Source organism: Anolis sagrei, chromosome 3, assembly GCF_037176765.1.
Source record: "Anolis sagrei isolate rAnoSag1 chromosome 3, rAnoSag1.mat, whole genome shotgun sequence".
In the NCBI taxonomy this organism is placed as follows: Eukaryota; Metazoa; Chordata; class Lepidosauria; order Squamata; family Dactyloidae; genus Anolis; species Anolis sagrei.
The window spans coordinates 61,074,432-61,100,705 of record NC_090023.1 but is presented as its reverse complement, the minus strand read 5'-3'; the positions used below and the strand labels follow the sequence as shown (position 1 = coordinate 61,100,705).

At 41.4% G+C, this 26,274-nt stretch overlaps 3 protein-coding genes across 5 annotated transcripts in view; 1 reads left to right on the top strand and 2 right to left on the bottom strand.

The window, feature by feature from the left end:
- LOC132770251 (multidrug resistance-associated protein 1-like) overlaps positions 1 to 9,823 on the bottom strand; it is a 41,317-nt gene extending 31,494 nt beyond the window's left edge. Inside the window, exons 1-2 of the mRNA XM_067466691.1 lie at positions 9,646 to 9,823; positions 5,127 to 5,188 (exon numbers count right to left, since the gene is read on the bottom strand). Coding sequence (XP_067322792.1) covers positions 5,127 to 5,188; positions 9,646 to 9,702 — 119 coding nt within the window. The 5' untranslated portion in view covers positions 9,703 to 9,823. The remainder of the gene's footprint in view (positions 1 to 5,126; positions 5,189 to 9,645) is intronic.
- A 5,111-nt stretch (positions 9,824 to 14,934) lies between these two features.
- On the bottom strand, positions 14,935 to 21,886 carry RBM11 (RNA binding motif protein 11). 2 transcript variants are annotated; one of them, XM_060770512.2, is made up of 5 exons: positions 21,714 to 21,886; positions 18,693 to 18,855; positions 17,931 to 18,003; positions 17,662 to 17,749; positions 14,935 to 16,263 (listed from the first exon to the last, which is right to left on the bottom strand). In XM_060770512.2, the coding sequence occupies exons 1-5, from the start codon at positions 21,816 to 21,818 to the stop codon at positions 15,988 to 15,990; spliced, it is 705 nt and encodes a 234-aa protein (XP_060626495.2). In that variant the 5' UTR covers positions 21,819 to 21,886; the 3' UTR covers positions 14,935 to 15,987. The 2 variants fall into 2 exon arrangements, with proteins under 2 accessions (XP_060626495.2, XP_060626496.2); XM_060770513.2 differs by lacking the exon at positions 17,662 to 17,749.
- A 25-nt stretch (positions 21,887 to 21,911) lies between these two features.
- Positions 21,912 to 26,274, top strand: part of LIPI (lipase I) — a 34,416-nt gene continuing 30,053 nt past the window's right edge. Inside the window, exon 1 of one of the 2 annotated variants that reach the window (XM_060770514.2) lies at positions 21,912 to 22,152. The gene's annotated coding sequence lies outside the window, so the exon portion shown is untranslated. The other variant, XM_067466688.1, reaches the window with a different exon arrangement.

The window sequence follows — 26,274 nt, the reverse complement described above, 5'->3', positions numbered from 1 at the left end:
CCTCCAACACCACAGCTCAAAAGCATCGATCTTCCTTCGCTCAGCCTTCCCTAAGGTCCAGCTCTCACATCCGTAGGTTACTACAGGGAATACCATGGCTTTGACTAGGCGGATCTTTGTTGCCAGTCTGATGTCTCTACTCTTTACTATTTTATCGAGATTGGACATTGCTCTCCTCCCAAGAAGTAAGCGTCTTCTGATTTCCTGGCCACAGTCTGCATCTGCATTAATCTTTGCACCTAGAAATACAAAGTCTGTCACGGCCTCCACGGTTTCTCCCTCTATTTTCCAGTTGTCAATCATTCTTGTTGCCATAATCTTGGTTTTTTTGACGTTTAGCTGCAACCCGGCTTTTGTGCTTTCTTCTTTCACCTTGATTAGAAGGCTCCTCAGCTCCTCCTCGCTTTCGGCCATCAGAGTGGTGTCATCTGCATATCTGAGGTTGTTAATGTTTCTTCCAGCAATTTTCACCCCAGCTTTGCATTCATCCAGCCCCGCACATCGCATGATGTGTTCTGCATACAAGTTAAAAAGGTTGGGTGAGAGTATGCAGCCTTGTCGTACGCCTTTCCCAATCTTGAACCAGTCTGTTGTTCCGTGGTCAGTTCTTACTGTTGCTACTTGGTCCTTGTACAGATTCCTCAGGAGAGAGACAAGGTGGCTTGGGATGCCCATCCCACCAAGGACTTGCCACAATTTATTATGATCCACACAGTCAAAGGCTTTAGAATAGTCAATGAAGCAGAAGTAGATGTTTTTCTGAAACTCTCTGCCTTTCTCCATTATCCAGCGGATATTGGCAATTTGGTCTCTCGTTCCTCTGCCTTTTCTAAACCCAGCTTGAACATCTGGCAACTCTCGCTCCATGTATTGCTGGAGTCTTCCTTGCAGGATCTTGAGCATTACCTTACTGGCATGAGAAATAAGGGCTACTGTACGGAAGTTGGAGCAGTCTTTCGCATTTCCCTTTTTTGGTATGGGGATATAAGTTGATTTTTTCCAGTCTGATGGCCATTCTTGTGTTTTCCATATTTGCTGGCAAATGGCATGCATCACCTTGACAGCATCACCTTTTAAGATTTTAAACAGTTCAGCTGGGATCCCGTCGTCTCCTGCTGCCTTGTTGTTAGCAATGCTTCTTAAGGCCCATTCAACCTCACTCCTCAGGATGTCTGGTTCTAATTCATTCACCACACCGTCAAAGCTATCCTCAATATTATTATCCTTCCTATACAGATCTTCCGTATAGTCTCGCCACCTTCTCTTGATCTCTTCAGCTTCTGTTAGGTCCCTGCCATCTTTGTTTCTTATCATACCAATTTTTGCCTGAAATTTACCTCCAATGTTTCTAATTTTCTGGAAGAGGTCTCTTGTCCTTCCTATTCTGTTGTCTTCTTCCACTTCCATGCATTGCTTATTTAAAAATAGTTCCTTATCTCTTCTGGCTAACCTCTGGAATTGCGCATTTAACTGGGCATATCTCCCTTTATCCCTGTTTTCTTTTGCTTTCCTCCTTTCTTGGGCTACTTCCAGTGTCTCAGCGGACAACCATTTTGCCTTCTTGGTTTTCTTTTTCTTTGGGACGTACTTTGTTGCCGCCTCCTGAACAATGTCTCGGACTTCTGTCCATAGTTCTTCTGGGACTCTGTTTACTAAATCTAGTCCTTCAAATCTGTTCTTCACTTCCACTGTATATTCGCTAGGAATGTTAGTGAGATCATATCTAACTGGTCTGTGTATTTTCCCTGATCTCTTTAGTTTTATTCTAAATTGAGCAATAAGAAGTTCGTGATCTGAGCTACAGTCAGCCCCAGGTCTTGTTTTCACCGACTGGATGGATGTCCGCCACCTTTGGCTGCAAAGGATGTAGTCAATCTGATTTCGGTGTTGACCGTCTGGAGAGGTCCATGTGTAAAGCCGTCTTTTAGGTTGTTGGAAGAGAGTATTCGTTATACACAGCGAGTTTTCCTGGCAAAATTCTATCAGCCTGCGTCCCGCTTCATTTTGTTCTCCCAGACCATGCTTGCCTGTGATCCCTGTTGTCATTTGACTTCCCACCTTGGCATTCCAGTCTCCTGTAATGAACATAATGTCTCTTTTTGGTGTATTATCCAGTAGTTCCTGCAGATCCTCATAGAACTGATCTACTTCTGCTTCTTCAGCAGCTGTGGTTGGGGCATATATTTGGATCACTGTAATGTTGAAAGGCTTTCCTTGCACTCGAATTGAGATCATTCTGTCATTTTTTGGGTTGTATCCAAGCACCGCTTTAGCGAATTTCTTATTAATTATGAAGGCTACTCCATTTCTTCGATGTTCCTCTTGTCCGCAGTAGTAGATCTGGTGGTCATCGGATGTGAAGTGGCCCATTCCAGTCCATTTCAGTTCGCTGACCCCCAGAATGTCTATCTTTAGTCTTGACATCTCACCAATAACAACATCCAATTTGCCCTGGCTCATAGATCTTACATTCCAGGTTCCTATGGTGTGTTGATCTTTAGAGCATCGGATTCGTCGTTCGCCTCCAGTACCGTCGGCCGCTAGCCTTCCTTTCGGCTTTGAGCTAGCTGCGTCATCACATCTGGGGCTAGTTGAACTTATCCTCTGCTCCTCCCCAGTAGCATTTTGGCCATCTTCCGACCTGGGAGTCCCATCTTCCAATGGCATACCGACATATCTCTGGTTGTACTGGTCCATTTAGTTTTCTTGGCAAGGATACTGGAGTGGTTTGCCATTGCCTTCCCCAGGGATCACGCTTGGTCTGACCTCTCTGCCACAACCGTCCCGTCTTGGGTGTCCCTTCACGGTTTCGCTCATGACATCATTGAGGTGCTCAAGCTCCAGCGCCCCGACAAGGCGGTGATCCTTTGCTGGAGGGAATATAAATAAAGTATATTATTATTTATGTGCCTGCAGCAAAACTTAGAAAAGATAGCTTTTTGACTATAACTTCTGAAATCTCTCCAATCAGCAGAACCCCAGCAAATATGCCTTGAAATAACATCACCAAGTGAAGAGACATGAAAATATGAAGTGAATTCCATATTCCAGGAAAAGGTCAGAGATTCTATTCTACATTTTCAGAGGGAAGATATGTGACAGCATTGCTCCCAACAAAAATATAATGAGAGGGAAAAATAGAGGGAAAAACTTAAAAGTGATTATGGGAAACATCATCATCACTATCTTCCTATAACAGTACAGTAATAGATATTACCATTTGGCCCTCTCACAATAGATAAAAGCACCAGTTCTTCCTGTAAGCAAAAGTTTAAGACAATATTCAAAAGCAGCAGAGTGGAATACTTTGGTGAGATGGTGGTGATGCAGAAGAGAAATATCTGGAAAGGGGTTGATGTGTGACATGTGGAACGGCTGATCACAAATTTGTGACCAATCCAGCATTATATGTTTCAGATCTTGTAAAATAACCTGTATAAGCCTCTTGAATATCAATGGGACAAGAGCATACAACTAAAGAACCCTATGGACTATTTGGTCTATTGTATATTAACATTTCATTCACTCCCTGCACTATACAATTTACATACTCAGTCTTTTTGGTCTAGACCATTTTGCACTAAGTTTTTGACTCAAAGCATATGCAATGACCCCTGACATATAACATAATATTGTGTCATAACTAACTTACCTAACAAGATTGGCTTTTAAACTTTTACAAATGATTTTTACAAGAACAATTTTAAAGATATTTATCTTAAAATGCATTCTATTGAGTCAGAGTTGGAGAAACATGAGGCCAACATGATTCACTTGTTTAAACATTGTTCAGTTCTCTACATTTAATATTGACTCAGTCTAATGGATATATGCCACAGATAACCAATGAAGAATGAAAACACCCAGCACACTGGGATGAAGAAAGAAAGCTTGGTGTTGTAAGTTATGCTTACAGTGGCTATTCTTCCTCCTGCAGCCAGCCTAAACAACTAAACACAGTTAGCTCAGAGATTCACTTGCAGAACCCACACAAACAAGGCACACTCCATAACATACTCACTGAGGGGTTGTTTTATGGGAAGGGTGTACAGTTACATATAGTCATTATTTTCACTCTCCTGTGAACCCATTATTGACCCAAGACATGTTTCCTGAGGCACAAGAGGGCATCTCTTCCCATCTGATGAATAAAAGCAAACCAGAATGAGAGCTACATGTTACTTCAGCATAAGCTACACAATGCCATCTTCCACTTCCACCAAGGTGATGTAATACCAAGTGGGAAGTGCCAGCAGCTCTATTGTCCAACAAGTATGTTATTGATTTTAAGTCACGTACCAAATAAAATCCTTCAACACGCTAAGATCCATGCCTTCATTGCCCACAGTCTATTGTGTAATAGTCTAGTCAGCAAATATCTTCCATACTAGTTACTAGGGGGTTTGCAAAATTTCATTTTTAATTCATAAGTCGTATCTAGTTCGTAAGTTTTGTACATACAAACAGATATTAAGAAAAGGGGAAGGGAGGATGCAAAAACTTAAGAATAAAAACTCACCCAGGACTGGGTTGCTGTGAGTTTTCTGAGCTGTATGGCCATGTTCCAGAAGCATTATCTCCTAATGTTTCACCCACATCTATGGCAGGCATCCTCACAGGTTGAGAGGTCTTTAAAAGATTCCCAAAAATCAGTAGATGTGTGGATGTTTCTGAAGTTTGGGGGGAATAATCTCCTGTTATCTTCTGCCATTGTACAGAAAATTCAAGGAGATAGTTCTTGTAGTTTTTTTTTAAAATGTTGTTTGTAAAAAAAAATTCCCAAAACTCTGTAGGTAAGTGAAACGTTCCGAAACTTGATGGGCTAATGGTGGTAAATGTGTTCTATCATTGTAGCAAGTTTCACCCCGATAGCTGTATAAAGGAGGGAGAAAGGAACCCCTGGAATGTGTGTGTGTGTGTGTACACACATACTTTTACAAAATACTGTTACTTTGAGAGACCTGGTAGACAGGGAAATAATTGGCAATCAACAAAAGTAATAAGTACTATTTGTAAATGTTAATTAAACACTTTAAAAACCTTGCCATATTTTCAGAATCAAGTTAAAGTCAAGAAGCTTGTTCAATTTACCTTCAAGACTACTGAAAATTTAAAACAATATGTACCTGCTGAACCAAGAATATGTTAGCTTGCTGTAAAGGGAAGCCCTTTCTTCTGGGCTGCATTTCTGTAGAAACAAACAATAAATTAATTACTCCTAAATTAAAGGTGTCTATCAGCAGACTATATATAATAAAATAGAATCTAACAAAAAATAACATGTACCACAACATACTTCCAATTTGCATATTTTATCTAGCATTGACAATATGTATGCTACTTTAGAAAGTGAATATTTCTCAAGTCCTAATCTCTTGTGTATCTGTAAAAGTAGATATACAAATATTTGTAATATTTATTTATCATATAGAAGCAAACCAAGGGTTACAGTTGCAATGCATTCAAAAAACACAATGTTTAAAAAACTTGGCATTATACTAAATGTCCTTTGACTTATGCTGGCCACTTGGAGTGCCTCTGGTGTCACTTTGAGAAGGTCCTCCATTGTGAATGTGGCAGGGCTCAGACTGCATTGTATGTAATAGGTGGTCTGTGGTTTGCTCTTCTTCACACTTGCATTTCATGGACTCCACTTTGTGGCCCCATTTCTTAAGGTTGGCTCTGCATCTCTGGTGCCAGAGCGCAGTCTGTTTAGCACCTCCCAAGTCACCCAGTCTTCTGTGTGCCAGGGGGAATCTCTCATTCGGTATCAGCCATGGCATGAGGTTCTGGATTTTAGCCTGCCACTTCTGGAGATGAGATTGTTCATTCCCCTGTTTCCTGAAGAGCAATCCCAATACAGGCAGTCTCCAAGTTATGAAAAACAAATGTTCTGTAGCTCTGTTCTTTAGTTGAATTTGTTTGTAAGTCAGAATAGGTACATTTTTAAAGTGTGACTCCAGCCAAATATATACTGTATACATAGATAAAGATATAGAGATTTGGATAGCACGGGGAAGGGTGAACATCTCTGTGGTGTTTGTTTTGCTGTGTGTGACTCTATTTAGAAGATTTCACTTCACTTTCTGTCCCTGTGAGAATTGGATTTTGCAAAAAATGGCTTTGGTGTGGAAACAAGAACTAGTGAAAAAGCCTTAGTGGAGACACCTTTTTCCCATGTTAATTCTTTCAGGAGTGAATTTCCCTCCTTAAGGGTAAATTTTTCTCACCTCCTGTTGTCTCAGCACGCTCTTAAGTATGAATCATTTTGAAGTTGAAAGTTTGTAACTCAGGGACTGTGTGTACCTTTAGTTTTAGGCACACATACAAAAACTTCATCATATTCAGGAAAAATGCCAAGCAACAAAAGAGTTAATACCCTCAAGCATCAGAACTGCTCCATCCAACTTGCGCCCTTCACCTGTATTTCTGAATGTAAAATTTATTTGCTCTTACATATGCTTTGGACATCTGTTCCAAAGGTGAAAGTGCATTTAAGGACACTCAGAATGAACTATCCTGTTTACACAGAAATCTCATCATCTAGATTATAAGAAAGCACCAGGGGAAGAAGTCCTTCTACATCTGAGGGTACAATTTCTAAGTGGGTATATGTGAACTTAGATCAGTGTTTCTCAACCTGAGGGTTGGGACCCCGGGGGGGGGGGGTCACGAGGGGATGTCAGAGAGGTCGCGAAAGACCCTCAGATAACACAGTATTTTCTGTTGGTCATAGGGGTTCTGTGTGGGAAGTTTGGGCCAATTCTATCATTGGTGGGGTTCAGAATGCTCTTTGATTGTAGGTGAATTATAAATCCCAGCAACTTCAACTCCCAAATGTCATTTCCCCCAAAATTCACCAGTGTTCACATTTGGGCATATTGAGTATTCATGCCAAGTTTGGTCCAGATCCATCATTGTTTGAGTCCACCATGCTCTCTGGATGTAGGTGAACTACAACTCCAAAACCCTTCTAGTATTTTCTGTGTGCCAAGTGTGTTTTAATTCCATTGGTGGTGGAGTTCAGACTGTAGGTTAACTATAAATCCCATTCATCTATAACTCCCAAATGACAAAATCAATCTCTCTCTCTCTCTCTCTCTCTCTCTCTCTCTCTCTCTCTCCCCCCCCCCCTCCCCAGTATTCAAATTTGGATGTATCAGGTATTTGTGTCAAATTTGGTCCAGTGAATGAAAATACTTCCCATATATCAGATAGGAGCCCCCGGTGGCACAGTGGGTTAAAGGACTGTGCCGGCAGGACTGAAGACCGACAGGTCGCAGGTTCGAATCCGGGGAGAGGCGGATGAGCTCCCTCTATTAGCTCCAGCTCCTCATGCAGGGACATGAGAGAAGCCTCCCACAAGGATGATAAAACATCAAAAATCATCCAGGCGTCCCCTGGGCAACGTCCTTGCAGACGGCCAATTCTCTCACAACAGGAGCGGTTGCTCCTGACACGACCAAAAATATATCAGATATTTACATAGTGATTCATAACAATAGCAAAATTACAGTTATGAAGTAGCAAGGAAAATAATGTTATGGTTGGGGGTCACCACAACATGAGAAACTGTATTAGGGGGTCGTGGCATTAGGAAGGTTGAGAACCGCTGACTTAGATGTATTCATCAGAATAAATTAGCAACAAATGTATGTCCTGCATCGTTATACTTGTGAGCTCTCCATGGTAGAAAATAACTTTTCGAAGACAGGGAATTAGAATTTACTGGGTTAAGTGCAAACCTTGAGATTTTGGTTCATACATGTCTCAACTTGTTCAGCAACGCAGTCAATTACAGGGTAGATCTGTCATTTTTTAAAACCATACCTTTGATTTTCAATGCACTTCAAGGAGAGGCAAACATGCACTTCCTGCATTTAAGAAGTCCTGCTGTGTATCTATCAAACAAACTTTCTCCTTCCCTTGGCATCAGGAAAAAGGTTTCACATCCAAGCTCATCAGGGCAGGGGCTGAGTATTTCCAAATATATAGTATGGATACATCTTACAAAGCCTTCCAGATGTTGTTGAATTACAATTTCCTTTGTTTCTGTTATGCCAGCTTTTGGGAGCTGTTATATATACAGCAACATGATGGTCCTTGTGATCTCTTTCAGCTCTATGATTCTATGTTGGTGACAAGTTGATTCCTATCTCTGACCTATAGAGTATAATCAATAATCACAGTTGACCTCCATCTTTCTATAACTGAGGGAGAAGGGAGGGTCTTTAATCCAGTTACTGAATGGCGAGTCATATTATAGGTAAAACCCATTCGTCTAATAGGTCTACTCTAACTGGAACTAGCAATTAAGAGCTTGGACAGACTCCCACTTCAGATGAGAAGCCTGCCCCCAACCATACCAGATGTATAGTGTGGCATGAAGAAAGCCCTCCTTGTGTCGTTGAAGGCTTTCATGGCTGTAATCAATGGGTTGCTGTGAGTTTTTCAGGCTCTATGGCCATATTCCAGAAGCATTCTCTCCTGATGTTTCACCCCCATCTATGGCAGGCTTCCTCAGAGATTGTGAGGTCTGTTGGAAACTAGGTTTATATATCTGTGGAATGTCCAGGGTGGGAGAAAGAACTCTTTCTGCTTGAGACAAGTATGAATGTTGCAATTGGTCAGCTTGATTAGCATAGAATGGCCTTGCAGCTTCAAATACTGGCTGATTGCTGCCTGGGAATCTTTTGTTGTGAGGTGCTAGCTGGCCTTGATTGTTTCCTGTCTGGAATTCCCCCCACTCTTTTTTAGTGTTGCTCTTTATTTACAATTTTAACAGACAGGAGGAAGCTATGAAAATCAACAAAATCTGGCTACCAGTATTTTTAAAAAAACCCCTCTGAAATCAGAGCACTATATAAAGAGCAGCACTCAAAAAAAAAGGGGGGGGGATTCCAGATAGGAAACAATCAGGGCCAGCTAACAATCAGAGCCAGATAGGAAACTGAGGGCTTTGAAGCTGCAAAGCCATTCAGTGCTAATCAAGGTGGCCAACTGCAACATTCACAATTGCCTCAAGTACACAAGGGTCCCCCCCCCCCCCCACTCTGGACATGCCACAAATCTATAAACCTCACTTGCCTAGTTTCCAACAGACCTCACAACCTCTGAGGATGCCTGCCATTGATGTGGGTGAAACGTCAGGAGAGAATGCTTCTGGAACATAGCCATACAGCCTGGAAAAGTCACAACCCAAAGACTCCCCTGTTCCTCTGCCAGTTTTACCACTACAATTCCTCTTTACCTGCCATGGCAACATATTATAGAAATTCTGGGGTATGGACTTTGGAGTACTCTCTGGATGAGAAGTCTCAACGTATGTGTGTGAGAGGGAGATAAAAATTGGAAAGAACTTTGAAGGCACAGAACAATGTAGATTTATGGGGATCCCATTAATTTCATAGGGTTTTCCTAGGTAAGCAGCACTCAGAGGTGTTTGGGCCAGTTCCTTTCTCTGAATAATAGTTTGCAGCACTTTGAATTCATTGGTGGACTCCCATCTGAGCACGAACTTGTCCTAACCCTGCTTAGCTTCCAAGATGATCTGGGATCTGGTGCCTTGCCCCCTGTATCTCCCTCCCAGCTCTCCTCCTGCGGGCAAACCCCAGGCGGAGGCGCCTCTCCTCCTCTGCAACGTACCTTTCTGCCAGAGGGTTGGAGCCCAAGGTAGGCGATTCCTCGCCTTTCGCCCGGCATCGCGCCCAGGAAGGAAAGAGAGAGCCTTCTCCTTTCTGAGCACCGCTTCTCCCAGCAACGCTCCTCCTAATCCTTCTCCCGGAAGCCAACGGGGAAGGGCTTCAGGCGGCCAAACCCAGGGTTGGTCGCCCTGGGTGGGAAGTCAAGAAGGACGATTGCAACCAAGCGCCGCCCTCCTTCGCCTTCCATTGGGAAAGACTTCGAAAGGCAGCAGCAGGCTCTTAAGATTCTAAGGGTGACACTCTAATGCCCTATGAACGCAGCCTGGTCCCACTTGAACTACCACGGCTCAGTGCTATGGACTCAGGGGACTTGCACTTTTACAATGTCTGTAGTCTTCTCTGATAAATAGTGGTGCCTCGCCAAACTAGAGATCTCAAGATTCCATAGCATTAAGTCATGCCTGTTGTTGTGTTGTTGTTGTTGTTGTTGTTGTTGTTGTTATCCCTGGAATCCCAAGAATCCCAGGTTGCGGTGGTGGCCAGTGGAGCTTTCGCACTATTAACACTTGTGCGCCAGTTGTGCCCATACCTTGGGAAGTCAGACTTGGCCACAGTGGTCCACGCTCTTGTAACATCTAAGATAGACTACTGCAATGCACTCTATGTGGGGTTGCCTTTGAAGACTGTTCGGAAGCTTCAAATAGTCCAATGAGAGGCAGCCAGGTTAATAACTGGAGCAGCATACAGGGATCTGTATAACTCCCTGTATAACTGGAGCAGCATACACCGAGCACAATGCAAAGTGCTGGCTTTGACCTAGTAAAAGGTAAAGGTTGTCCCCTGACATTAAGTCCAGTCATGTCCTACTCTGGGGGTTGGTGCTCATCTCCATTTCTAAGCCGAAGAGCTGACGTCATCCATAGCCATCTCCAAGGTCATGTAGTTGTCATTACTGCATGGAGCGCCGCTACCTTCCAGCTGGAGCGATATTATTTTATTATTATTTACAGTATTTATATTCCACGCTCCTCACCCCGCAGGGCTCAGGGTGGATCACAATGCACATATATGTGGCAAACTTCAATACCATAGACACACAACATATAGAGACAGACATACAGAGGCTATTTAACTTTCCAGCTTCATGAGGGTATGCTTCGAATTCTGACCACTGAGGGAGCTGTCACTTCACCATCCACTTGTGACACCGATGGAGTATTTCCTCATTCTTTTGCATGCTGATGGAGAGTTTTATGGTGTCGTAAATTACTTAAATTAGCCTCCCCACATAAGTGGTACCTAAATTTCCTACTTGACAGATGCAACTGTCTTTTGGGCTGCAAAAGTCGACAACAAGCTAGACAAATGGCCGGGAGCTTACTCCAACCTGTGCTGGCTTTGAGCTCATGACCTTTTGGTCAGTAATGATTTTAATGCAGCTGACTCCCAATCAGCTGCACCACAACCCAGTCTGATCTATTCACATTGTCCCTGGAAATGAGCAGCCAGATCCGTACCTGCTATTGCTATTAGCCTGTTATAGCACTGTACTTAATACTTGGTCCCCTCATATTTTGAGTTTGCACTAGCCTTGGCCCAGACTTTTAATTGCTCTGAACAGGCAGGATTATTTTTTAATATATATGTGTTATTGTGATAATTTTATGCTTATGTTATGTTGTTAATTTTATGTTATGCTGTTTACTCTGTATGTTTTGGTGATGTTGCTCTGAGTCCCCTTCGGGGAGATAGAGTGGTATATAAATAAAGTTTTATTATAATATTATTTTCAAACTACTAGGTTGCAGAAGCTGGGGCTGACAGCGGAAGCTCATGCTGTTCCCCAGATTAGAACCTGTGACCTTTCAGTCAACAAGCTCAGCAGCTCAGCAGTTTAACCCACTGCGCTACCTTAAATGGCCCTGGCTCAATTTACTTGCTAGAATGCATATCCCCATATGAACCATTGTGGAGATTAAAATCCTCCGAAGAGGTCCTGCTCTTCATCCCACCACTGTCACAGGGGATGAGAGAGGGGGCCTTCTCAGTAATTGCCCCCCAACTATGGAACTCCCTTCCTGGCGAGATTAGATCAGCCCACTCCCTCCTGTCCTTCGGAAATATAGTAAAAACTTGAGTGAGTCAAGCTTTCGGAACAGTGCAATAAAGCAGCAATAGGAAACCTTACCAGGCTAATTAGATTTGATGTGGATGATCGAGATGGTTTAAACAGTGTATTTTAATGTTGAGACAAATGTTTTTAATGTTTATGCATGCATATAATTTATTCATGTCCCAGCATTGAATGTTTGCTGTTTGTATGTTGTGCTCCACCCTGAGTCCCCTTCAGGGTGAGAAGGAGTGGAATATAAATGATTTAAATAAATAAATAATATTGTTATTTGATACACAACTAGATCAGTACACAGCAAATATGATCTCTATGCTCACTGTTGTATTGCATCACAATTCAGACACTTCCCAAGTGTCTAGGACCATGTGATGTATTGGTGAATAATACGTGCAGATCTGAGTAGGGTGGCTTTTGCTGCTGACAGATGGTAATTTTGTCAACACCTATGGTTTTTCAGTGCAGGCCAAGATCTTTATGCACTGCACCCAGTGTGCCAATCACCACTGGGACCACCTTTACTGGCTTGTTCCAGGGTCTTGGCAGTTCACTCTTTAAATCCGCATATTGTGTCATCTTTTCCAGTTGTTTCCCTTCAATCCTGCTGTCAACTGGGATTGCAACATCAACAATCCATACTTTGGTCCCCCCCCCCCCCCCAATCATGATGTCAGGAGTCTTGTGCTCCAAAACTATCAGTTTGAATTCGGGAGTCCCAGAGTAGTTTGACGTGTTCATTTTCTGTATCCTTTTAAGGCTTGTGATCCCACAAGTTCTTTGTCACAGGCAGATGGTATTTGTGGCACAAGTTCTAATGGATTATCTGAGCAACAGTATTATGCCTCTGCTTGTAGTCTGTCTGTGATCTTCTTACAGTAGTAGAGGATGTGATCAATCATTTTGTCTGCTTCCTTGCAGAGTCTACACATGGAATCTGTTGACAATTTTTCAATTCTGGCTTTGATGGCATTTGTTCTAATGGCTTGTTCTTGAGCTGCCAGAATCAGGCTATCTGTCTCCTTTTTCAAAGTTCTATTTGTGAGTCACACCCATGTTTTTTCCTTGTCAATTTTGCTCTTAATTTGTTGTTGTTATTATTATTATCTTTATTTATATCCTGCTTTTCTCCCCTTGGGGACTCAGGGTGGCTAACAATCCACACTAGACACATTTTAAAAGTGTAATACAAAAGTTAAAAAAATTAAATGGTAACAGTGTGGTAAAAACAGAATTAAAATACAGTAAACACACTAAAATGGCCTTTATCATTCATCCCCCCAAACCCACCCAACCTTCCCAAGTGGGCCAAACAGCATGTAGACGAACTCCAAATGCTATTGATCTCTCTTCCATATTCAAGTATTGGGAACTCCAAAATGCTTCAAAATCCCAAACGCATCCACATGGATGACTGAGATTAGGGACACCTTGGTTTCCTGAGAGTTCTATGTACATCCACAGCATTTACTCATGCATCTAAGGTGCTTGTGAAAGATCAATGAATTCCGTATTTTGACCCAGGTCCAAGGGAGATGCAAATATTCCACAATCCGGAAAAAACCCCCACCAAAATTGCAACCTTACAAATCCAAAGATACACTGCAGAAATGCAACAAAACACTTAGTGAATTGAGAACATGTGCATATGGGCAGTTGCTGAGGACTCAGCTTCTGATACCCTTCTGAGGTGGATATTCAACTTCTCAGAGAGTTCTGATTGAACATTGGGCCATAGTACATTGTTCACTCCCTCTACCATTATTCAGTGGAAGCATTCTTTTACACAAAATGTTCCAGTTTAGTTCCACAAATCAGTATCTTCTTGCAGTAAAACTGAATACAGGCTGCAAGCTGGGTCTCACATTCAGATAATTACTTGATTCCTGCACACTGATGGATGTGACTTGGCCTTGATATATGAGGAAAACTGCAAAAAAATTTTTTTTTTTGTTTGAAGCAAAATAAAATAGAAGTTGTACCTGTGATGCTTTCTGGGTGGTTTTGTTATCATCATCATCATCTCCATAATCATTTATTGTATGCCTTCATCTCATTTCTAATTTATGGCAACCCTATGATGAACCAGTGCTCAAACTACTGTACCACCCAGGGAAATTTGTGAACAACAGCCATTATAAAGCTTTTCTTTTCCATCAATTTCAAAGGGCAGTATTGTCTTGCCAAGATAGGACAAAACTGCATACAGCTAGAAATCAAAACTGCACTATTGTTTCAAAGTTATAGTGTATACCATGAGAAATTAGACATGATAAGTAATAGCCTTATCTAGTCCACAATGCTTTAATACATGTCAACCAATACTGTGAAACATATGACTAGTAATTCCCAAATGTACATATGACTAATTAGTAAGAAAGGTCTTTGGGGTTTCTAATATATGGCTAGACAGCAGAAGGAAGTAATCCCTAATACAGCAAGAAAACAGAGAGCAGCACAAGCTAGAAGACTTCATTCAGCTCTACAAATAAATATAATCACTATGAAATGATTTTTTAACTCTCCATAAGTAAAAAAAAAAAGGATCTTGTATCTAATGGACTGTGTTCACAAAAGCATATGACAAAAAATTCTTCTTCCCAACTAATCAAATATGTTACTGATTTCCTTTCTGTATTGTCAAAGGCTTTCATGGCTGGAATCACTGGTTTGCTGTGAGTTTTCTGGGCTGTATGACAGGCATCACTTCTGATGATACCTGTCGTATGTGTGGGTGAAATGTCAGGAGAGAATGCTTCTGGAACATGACCATACAGCCCAGAAACCTCACAGCAATCCAGATTCCCTTTCTGTTTTCTGCTGAACACAGCTTTCTCTTTGACCATTTTTTTCAATGTGCAGACCTAGGGATAAAATTGAACATTGGTTGAGTGACACTGCAACAAAGCTTTCTCTTTCTTTCTCCTTCCACACTTCATGGGATTTCCCAGTCCGCCCATGAATCAGTCCGCCCTTTTGGGAAGCAGAACTGATACTGCCATTCCACCAGCAGAAATCTACTACTAGAAGAGCATCTGTGCAAATATAATTTATCATTTTACATTTAAGTCACCTTTACTTTCATTATCATTACTTTTGTCATTGAAAAGAACAAACTAATAAAGTATAAAATATTTCATAGGGTATTAAAAAAACAAAGAATTGATATCTTAACCACAATTTTTATTATTGTATTTGCATCCCATTGTGGCACTGTATGAAAACTGAAAATCTGTCTTTATTTACGTTAAAATATAAATAACATAAGTTTATAATACTCTGCAAACAAGAAAACATTGACATTCACAAACCTGTTTATCCTTTTAGGTTCATAAATATTTTTTTTTCATGTGTGACCAAATATTCTTGGAGAAATTATATTTCATTCTCTTGTGTCTTTTAATAAGTGTGATTAAGCCAGCAATATTGTACTTTTGTTTTTATGTACTAACAGTGTTCTTTTTGTAAATATTTACTCAGAATGCAACCACACAGATAGCAATAAAATGTTTCCAAGTGAAACTACATGTGCATCATTGAATTCAGTGGCACTTTCCACACAAAGTATGCTCTTCCCATTCTTAAAGTCAATTCAAGCATGCAGATATAAAAAATGCAACCTTTTTAAATCCAGGAGCATTAGGTATTTCAGGAAGGGAACGAGAGAGCTCTTCCACAAGGCAAAATAGCAAGCTAAGTAAAGTAAACTCAAGTGTGACATAATGGATTTGTATGTGCAGGAAGTTTTTTAAAACACAAAAAAACACCAAATAAAGGTTTCCTCCAATAACCTGAAGAGGAAGAGCCCAGGAAGGGCTGTTCTGCATACAGCTCTGTGTATCTAAATAGCCAAACTCAAAAACAAAAACTGTAATGACATAAGAACAGTGTTGAGTAATTACAAGGCATGTTAAAGGCATCTCATGTTTACTGAGAATAAAAGCATTCAATGAGACTATGGCACTTCGTGTAATCTTTTAAGCAGCATGTATACTACTATATACTGATGAAATATATGGCAATAATGAAACAGACCTCCATGGAACAGACCTCTATGAAGGTACTTCTTTCTTTTCCTTCATATTTAACCTCAAACTTCAGTAAATCTTCCTCAGATTGAAATTATTGTAACTCATCTCTTCCATACAGTGAACTGCAAAGAGGCCATTCCCTCTTTAAACTAAGCCAATAAAGTGTGTGTCATTTTAGTTTCATTCATTTTCGACTTGTTTTTTTCTTTTCATTTTCTATACTGCTGTCACTGTCACTAGATTCATGAATTCGTTTCCTTTTATATGTGCCTGCCTTCGCCAGATACTGTGTGTAGTTCTTTGGTTCTGAGTAGACAGATACAAAAGAGTTTTGTCCTGGACTAAGGTAGGGTGATAGAGGAAAACCCAAAGGTGGTGGTGGTGTTGCCATCTGGTAGTAAGGGAACTGCTGTCCAATTGGGCTGAAAGGAGCATATTGCTGTGCCAAGAAGTATGTTGTCTAGAAAAGGGAAAAGAAATTATACATTCAAGCCTTACTGAATAGATGATTGTTGATACATTAGTTCAGAGAGAACAAAATACATTGGATCAACTTTTATTGCCTTACAAGCCTAGGATTATATTAAATTCTTTTAAAAACAGTTTTAGCTCTACATTATAACAAAATAGTTGGTTACAACTAAAGTTGGTCACTTCAAAATAGTAATTATGCAGTAATCTACCCTGCTCTATAGTATCTATTACTGTTGTGTGCGGAATTTGTTTCTCCCGTTTCTTTCACTACTTTGGGAGCCTGAAATGGGAAGCCCCCTTCCAATATGAAAATCAGCTTGACACAAAACCAAGCTGCAGCCAATCCTGGCTTCAAGCATGCTTTTGCCTGAAGCTGAGTGCCTCCCAGAACCTGCCTCCTTGCCTTGGAAAGAGAGTATGTCGGTGGTGTGCAGGCTCAGAAAGTGTGCATGCCTATCACCAGTCCCTGCAGCCGAGTGCCTCTTACCACACATGCACTCTCTTTTCACGGCAAGGAGGCAAGTTCTGTTTCTTACTCTAGAGCAGGGGTCCCCAAACTAAGGCCAAGTAGGCCCTCACTCAGGGTCAATGACTTGAAAGCACATAACAACAACAATCCTATCTCATCAGCCAAAAGCAGGTCTACACTTCCCATTGAAATAGTAATAAGTTTATATTTGTTAAAATTGTTCTTCATTTTAATTATTGTATTGTTTTCAAGTGTTTTTGCACTATAAATAAGATATGTGCAGTGTGCATAGGAATTCATTCATGCTTTTTTCAAATTATAATATGGCCCTCAACAGTTTGAGGGACTGTACCTGGCCCTCTGTTTAAAAAATTTAAGGACCCCTGCTCTAGAGTAAGAGGCACTCGGCTGCAGGCACTGGAAGCAGGCATGCTTTCTGGGTTTGCATGCCACACCACACACACACTCTCCTTGGAAAGAGAGTGTGTGTATGGTGTGCAGGCCCAGAAAGCGCGCGCACCTGCAAGTACCTGCAACCAAGTGCCTCTTACTCTAGAGGAAGAAACAGAACTTGCCTCCTTTCCTTGGAAAGGGAGTGTGTGTGTGTGGCATGCAGGCCCAAAAAGAGCCTCCTCTAGAATAGAAACAGCAGGTAAGAAGACATTTCCTTAAAGCAGACACCAGGAAGGGGAGCCTGGGTGAGAAGCTCCCTCCCCCATAATGGTCTGGTAGAAAACAGATCTTTTGAAGCCCCAGAGCGAAAACAGATATCTGCCCTCCTGATATCGGGAGGCTCCCAAAAAACTAATCAGGGCCCTCACCAAAAGCCGGGACACAAAACGGGACATGGTTTACCCCGAATGTACAACCCTAGTATCTATAACTATGTCTTGTTTGTTATTATTCCAAACGTACCATGTTTTGATAGGGAGAATAAGCTTGATATGGACCATTATTCATCTGAAAAGGGCCAACAGGACTACCACCATAAGGCTCTTCAGTCCTGTAATAAACACCAAAATGGGCATGTCATGGCTAAAATGTCATGGATAAAATACCTATCAGAAAATAATTATATATGTGGATTGGGTTCTTTACAGTCTAATCTTTTATCTATCAAAAAGAATTAATGGTAAAAAAATCTAAGTCATGTGTGTATATGTAATAACTATAGGGGAAAATACCTGTATATGGCTGATTGTACATCGCTGTCCATATTCTCACAGGAACTATTTAAATCTAGAGGATGAGAACTTCCTGTGGATGAAACAAGTAAAGGCAACATTAAGATTAAAATATGTCATGTTAAGATTTGCATATACAACATATGGTTTCTCACTATAGCTGAGGACAATTTTCTATTGAGAAACAGTGTTAAAATATACAGAATTCCACATGTAAACACTTTAAAAATGGAGAGAGTAGGCAGGATGCTTTTGAAATTATTTATAAGAAACAAAGAAGTTTCTGTTAAACCTCAAAGAAAATAGATGGTTTTAAATTGAGATGAGATGAGATGACATTATATGTTTATTGTGGTGGCTACATATACAAACAAAGATAAGTATATTACATTTTACAACATAAAATCTTAGCCAAAATAATTTCTTGAATGATTACTGATTGATATACTCCAGTTCATGAGTGTCAGTAATTACGCAGATTCACATAAAATTAAAAACTATGATTTACAGTTTGTTGTGTAATGGAATGAAAACCGTTTGAGGAAATACTAACAATCACTTATGCTAGATTTTATGGAAAGCAGTGTGAAATATCAATAATATCAATAGTAGCAAGTAAAAAGAACAGAAAAAAGAACACCCATAAATTAATGGAACAATTCTTGAATGATGCTACCATCTAACCTGCAATGCATGACTTCCACACATTGTGATCTTTCAGAGTTTTTAAAGAAAGAATTATTGGTAGGTGGTGAAACCTACCAAATCGGTATTGCAGTTTAATTGGTCTTCCATATAAACGAATCCCATTCAGCAAACCTATGGCATAAGGCACTGATTCTGTGTGTTTAAAGCAGACAAATCCAAAAGCCTTGGGTTTTCCATCTTTGTCCTTGCATACAGTCACATTGGTTATTGGTCCAGCCTGCAAGAAACGTAAACATTACTTTTTTATAAACAACCTTTTACTTGCTCATACCAAGATCTGATGCACCATCATATCAAAAGATATACATATTTAGGTGTCTGTCATTAAAACACACCCAGCATCAAACACAAAACATTATGCTGCTTACACAACAATTTGGCTTCAAAATATTTGCTGGGTCGCTGTGAGTTTTCCGGGCTGATGTTTCTCCCACATTTATGCTATGGCAAGCATCCTCAGAGGTTGTGAGGTCTGTTGGAAACTAGGCAAGTGAGAATTATATATCTGTAGAATATCCAGGGTGGGAGAAAGAACTCTTGTCTGCTTGAGGTACATGTGGATGTTGCAACTGGTCACCTTGGTTAGCACTGAATGGCCTTGCAGCTTCAAAGACTTGCTGCTTCCTGCATGGGGTCCTTTGTTGGGAGGTGTTAGCTGGCTCTGATTGTTTAATGTCAGGAATTCTCCCATTGTTTGAGTGTTCCTCTTTATTTAATGTCTTGATTTTACATTTTTTAAAAAATACTGGTAGCCAGATTTTGTTCATGTTCATGGTTTCCTCCTTTCTGTTGAAATTGTCCACATGCTTGTGGATTTCAATGGCTTCTCTGTGTTGTCTGACATGGTGGTTGGTGGTCCCTACTCACACATCCATCAAGAAAATCCATCAAATGCTACGTTCAGCAAAGGACAAGAGGGATCCTGTCACCTCTGCAGGACAAGTCCACATAGAGACCACTAAATGCAGCATTGCCCAAACACGAATCGAGGAACATGAAAGGCACTGCAGACTAATTCAGCCAGAGAAGTCAGCCATAGCAGAGTACCTGGACACAGCACATTATTTGAGAACACAGAAATGCTGCCCCACTCTAACAATACTTGGAAAGTATTTTGGAAATGTCCTTTTGCAAACTCATGGATATAAAATGCAGCAAAATCTAGGCCTCAGTGCTGCATTTCGAATGAGAAATTGTGGGGTTCATTTGTGTGTTGACAAGTTGTTTCTGATTGGTGGAAACCCTAAGGCTTATCACAGCATTTTCTCAGCAGGATTTCTTTGGAGAAGAGGATTACAATTTAAAGCCTCAAATGTTAATGGTAGTGAGTTACATGGACTGTTTCAGAGAGGAACAACTATGGTCTACCAGATATTTTTAGCTGTATGCTCAATGGTACAATTGCTGATCACGATCCATCATAGTCAAACTCCTTGGAAATGTATCAGGCCCCTTCTACACTGCCATATAAAATCCAGATTATCTGCTTTGAACCAGATTATATAGCAGTGCAGACTCATACACTGAGCAGTGGCACAGTCGTTAAACCACTAAGCTGCAGAACTTGATGACCGGAAGGTTAGTGGTTCGAATCCGTGGGACGGGGTTAGTTCCTGTCGTTAGCTCCAGCTTCTGCCAACCTAGCAGTTCAAAAATATGCAAATGTGAGTAGATCAATAGATATCGCTCCGGTGATATGACCTTGGAGGCATATACGAAGAATGCCTGCTCTTTGGCTAAGAAATAGAGCTGTGCACCACCCCCCAGAGTTGGATTCAACTAGACTTAATGTCAACAGGAAACCTTTACCTTTACTTAAACTCATATAATCCAGTTCAAGGCAGATCATATTGATTATCTGCTTTGATAATCTGGGTTATATGGCAGTATAGAAAGGGCCAATGATGGAAAAGGTGATAGAGTTACTGGAGATGGCTCCTGTACTTTAAATGGTTGTGCAGAATGGGTAACATCTAACTGATCTCTCTTATAGCACAACCAGTTGAAATACCTCCTTCTGTGTGTGGATGAATTATGGCAACTTTATTAATTTCATAAGGTTTTTGTTAGACAAGGAATGCACAAAGATGGTTGTGCCAGTTCCTTCTTCTTAAATATAGATGGCAGAACCTGGTATTTGTTGTTAGTTTTCATCCAAGTACAGACTGAGTATCCCTTACCTAGAATTCCAATATCCAAAATATTCCAAAATTGTCCATATGGATGACTGAGATAGTGACACCTTTGCTTTCTGATCATTAAGTGTTCACAAACTTTGTTTCATGCAAAAATAAAAATGCACAATTCCTACTGGCTGTTAGGAATTGTGGGAGTTATAGTCCAAAACATCCGGAGGGCCGAAGTTTGCCCATGTCTGGTATAAATGCTGGAGTGTACTCTTCAAGGTTGAATATTTGAGCATTCACAAAGGGCCCTTCCACACAACCATATAACCCAGAATATCAAGGCAGAAAATCCCACAATATCAGATTTGAACTAGGATATCTGAGTCCACACGGCCATATAATCCAGTTCAAAGCAGAAAATGTGGGATTTTATTAAGCTGCGTAGAAGGGGCCAAAGTCTTATCTCTGTGAGGGTATCTACATTGTAGAATTAATGTAGTTTGATATCCCTTTAACTGTCATAGCTCAATGCTATGGAAATCAGAGGAGCTGTAGTTTTACAAGGTCTTTTAGCCATTTCTGCACTGGTGGTTCACCAAACTACAACTCCCAGGATTCCACAGCATTGAGCCATGCAGTTGATATGGTGTCAAACTGTATTCATCCTACAGTGTGGATGCAGAATGGCTGTACAGTGGTTCCCAACTTTGTGGCCCTTTAAGTGTTTTGGACTTCAATCCCCAGAAGTCCCGGCCAGCTTGGCCAACAGCCAGGAATTCTGGGAACTGAAGTCCAAAAGCCTAAAGAACCAAAGGTTGGGAACGGTGACTTTGAGAATCCTGACGTCACACGCTCCCTCACACCGTTCCCCTGGTCCCCTTGGCCACGCCCACCTGACCCAAGCCCCGCCCACGCGCTATTCTAGCCCCGCCCCCTCCGCCCCGTGCACCTGCAGGAAGAGTTCGTAGAGGATTTCCTCGTGGACGCGGCTCTCCAGGTTCCCCACGAAGAGGGTGCGGTCGGGCTCCTCGGCTCTCCCTGAGGCTGCGGCCATGGCCGTCACGTGACGCGCAGCCCGTCAATCAACGCGGGAACTCCATGGGAGCTGGACTATGAGTTGCGGGGGGGGGGGGGGGAGAGAGCAAAAGGGAGGGTTGTCGAGAGTCGCGAGGGGAGGCCGTAAAGTACCACCCTCAGCGCGACGGGAAAGGAAAGCGCGACTCCTAGAGGCGCGTTTTGCGGCAAATATCAGTCTTTGACAGCTTCTGAAAGGCTTGTTGACTGTGCTACAGCGACAGCAGAACCCGACTTCCTTTTGAGAGAGGAGAAGAAGGCTTTTATCGAAGGGCTATTGGACATGTAGTCCCCAAAAGGAATTAACGCTACTGGTCAGTTGTAGTCACAAAAGGAGGCCGTGAGAGAACCCCATTTTAGTATGGCATGAGCAAAAGTCCATTTTATTAAAGCACAGGCTTAAATCCTGTTGCCAGGCCTGCCTGGAGTAGATCCCCTTAGTCATTGCGTGGCGACTCACTATTTAGCAGTTGATGGAACATATCTATTTTAATTGGAATTAACCAACAGGCTGTCAACCGTTAATTGTAACAATAAATTGGCAGGTGCATCTGTGTTCTTGGGGGAAAGGAAGAGTAAGCCATGAAGGCTTCTTCTTTGGAAGCTTTTAAAGAGAGGCTGGATGGCCATCTGTCGGGGGTGATTTGAATGCAATATTCCTGCCTCTTGGCAGGGGGTTGGACTGGATGGCCCATGAGGTCTCTTCCAACTCTTTGATTCTATGAAGCGAGAGGCAAGTGGAATGGAGAAAGTGCAGGTTGTGTGCTGCGTGCCTTCAGGTTGTTTCCATCTTATAGCTACCCTAAGGGTTTTCTTGGCAAGATTTGTTCAGAAGTGTTTGGCTGTTGCCTCCCTCAGAGGCTGAGAGAGAGTGACTTACCTAAGGTCACCCAAGGACCCTTCCACACAGCCATATAACCCAGAATATCAAAGCAGAAAATCCCTCAATATCTGCTTTGAACTGAGTTATCGAAGTCCACACTATCATATATTCCAGCTCAAAGCAGAAAATGTGGGATTTTACTGAGCTGTGTGGAAGGGGCGCAAGTGAGTTTCTTGGCCAAGCAAAGATTCAGATTCTGTTCTCCAGCATTGTAATCCAGTGCTCAAGTAATTACACCATTTTGTCAGCAACAATTTCCTTGGGAAGGGGTCTTTTAATAAGCATTCACAAGAACATTTGTTGCTGGTAACATGAGGATGTGGAAAAGAGGACTAAACATTTTGTAATAGGCTGTTGTGAGGTGTGAAGTTGAGGATTAAACATTTTGTAATAGGCTGTTGTGAGTTGTGAAGTTTCCTTGTGCTCTCTCTCAATCAGCAAACACAAGCGGTGGGAGAAAGTGATGGATAAGACTGCAATCTTTGGCCTATACAGTCAGTCCCTGAGTTACAAACATCCAACTTACGAATGACTCATAGTTAAGAACAGGGCTGATATTACATGAAGTTAGAGAAATCTGCCTTTCAGAAGGGAAATTCACTCCTGAAAGAGTTATCGTGGGGAAAAAGCATCTCCATTGAAGCTTTATCACCAACCCTTATTTCTATAACAAGCCTTTTTTTTTCAAAACCCAATTATCACAGGGACTGAAAGTAAAATGAAATCTTCTGAACAGGGGCAAAACAAACACCACAGGGGTGTTAGCCCTTCCTTCTGCTATCCAAAGCATGTATGCATATATGTTAAGGTTTCCCCTGACATTAAAGTCTAGTCATGTTCGACTCAAGAGGGTGGTGCTCATCTCCATTTCTAAGCCGAAGACCCAGCGTTGTCTGTTGACACCTGCAAGGTCATGTGGCCAGCATGACTGCATGGAGCGCCGTTACCTTCCCGTAGAAGCAGTACTTACTGATCTACTCACATTTGCATGTTTTCAAACTGCTAGGTTGGCAAAAGCCGGACCTAACGCCTTTCGATCTGCAAGTTCAGCAGCTCAGCAGTTTAACCCACTGTGCCATCAGGGGGCCCAATATATATGTGGCTGGAGTTACACTTTTAAAAGTACATGTTTTGATTTACAACCAAATTCAACTTAAGAACAAATCTACAGAACCTATCTTGGTCATGACTTGGGGACTGCCTGTATACATATTCAGCATAAATATCTGATGTATAACTATAGAGGCACATTAAGAACATAAATTCTTTCCCAGCCTTCACTTCTACTGATTGTCATATGAAGCTGTTCCGGGTTTTCAAAAGACCTCTTGATTCCCACTTATACTGACAGTTTAATGCACTTTGAAGCTACCTTCAAACTGTGGCAGCTTGACAACAGATGCCCACAGACATTCACAATAGAAGGCCCTTACTGTGCATCAATTCTCTGGTTTGTGTAATTGGCATTGGGGCCTCAAACTGATTTTCCAGGATTTCTTATGTCTTCATCTGCACAGCAAACCACTTTTTTCAATACTGATTTGAAATTGTATTAAGTACTCAGTGCAAATGAGCTCTTTATTAAGCACACTCCCAAACTCTTTATTAAAATAGTGTCCCACACTTTACAATTCTCTGCTTTTCTCCATGTCTGCAATCACACTTCTGTTTCCTTCCTCCATTTGCTCTCCTTCCTTTTTAGGTCTCTTATTTTTGTTGCTGACAAAAATGGGCCATCTGTTAAAACTGGGCCATAGCCACAGTTGAAATGTTTATAGTAGCTTTCACATTTCCTTTGTTGCATTTTTATTCAGGTAAGATGAAAACTTAACTTGGATGTGCAAGTTTGCAGCAAACCAACTTGGTTCCTGATTTTTCATTTGAGAAACACATCAAAAGCAGTGATACTTCCTGGTAGGAGCTAAATTACCTGCATAAACTTTGGGTTTGCATCTAGCTATTCTGCTGTTGAACTAAACTTATTGGTGGCCTAGTATTTCTAATAGGAGATTTGGGTGATTTCTAAACTTTAGGTGACATCATGTGGCGGTTCCTGATAGTGCACTGTTTATAAAGAAAACAGACAGTAGTATTCGTCTGAAATTTCACTATCACTTTGTGTGTAACTTAAAAGTTGCTATGGATTTAGCCAAAGAGTTATCTTGCCCGCCATTTTTTTCTGAAGTGTTAAACAAGGTTCAAATGGGAATCTTAAAGTGAGATGCAAGTGTAGCAGCACTGTCCAAAAGGCAGGGCTTTTTCTATTTCTGCCCCTGCCTTATGGAATTCCTTGCCACCCTATATGAGAGCCATGCTTGACTTAGGACCTTTTACTCTAGCACTTAAGACCTGACATTTTACTAGAGCATTCGATCTCTGTTAATTTTTAAATTTTGTATGTATGTATTTTATCTTTTACAGTTTAGCTGTAAATCGCCTAGAGCATTCTCGGATTGAGGGTGATTAATAAGTAATTAAATATTTATTTATTTATTTATTTGGTTTACTTTTACCCCGCCCTTCTCACCCCGAAGGGGACTCAGGGCGGCTTACACATCCAAGGCACAATTCGATGCCCATAGCATACATCAATAATAAGCAATAAAACAAAATAACAAATTAGCAAACAACAACAACAATACATTGCATCTAAACCCGTTAAAACCAATAAAACCAATAAAATTTCATACAAACCGATACAAACCGCTTCTTCCTTCTTGCCAGTCAGTGTTCGCTATCTCATGGTTCAGAGTTTTCTTCCACATTTATCAGTCCACATATATCAGTCCTGCCGGTCCTAATTGCCTGGTTGTCCTATCTAGTTAGCAGATTTCCCGAAGGCCTGGTCCCACAACCACGTCTTTGCCTTTCTCCTAAAGGACAGGAGTGATGTCGATGTCCTGATATCCACTGGGAGTGAGTTCCACAGGTGGGGGGCCACCACTGAGAAGGCCCTGCTCCTCGTCACCACCAGCCCTGCTTGGGAAAGCGGTGGAGTCGAGAGCAGGGCCCCCTCAGATGATCTTAAATTCCGTGGTGGGACGTAGAGGGAGATACGTTCGGACAGATACGCTGGACCGGAACCGTACAGGGTTTTGTAGGTCAAGACCAGCACCTTGAATTGGGCTCGGAACTGAACCGGCAGCCAGTGGAGCTGACACAGCAGAGGGGTGGTGTGCTCTCTGTATGTCGCCCCAGTGAGCAGCCTGGCTGCCGCTCGCTGGACCAGTTGAAGTTTCCGAACCGTCTTCAAGGGCAACCCCATGTAGAGCGCGTTACAGTAGTCTATTTGGGATGTAACAAGAGCGTTGATGATGATGATGATGATGATATGTCTAAACAACTTATATTGACAGACATGCTGCATCTAATATAAGATGTACAATAAGTCCTTGATATCTGCTGAGGTTTAGTTCTAGGATACCAAAATCCATGGATGCTCAAATCCAATTATGTACAATGGCATAATAAAATAGACCCTTGTATAAAATGGCAAAACCAAAGTTTTATTATGAATTTAAAAAATCTAGCTGTGGATGGTTCAATCTGTGGA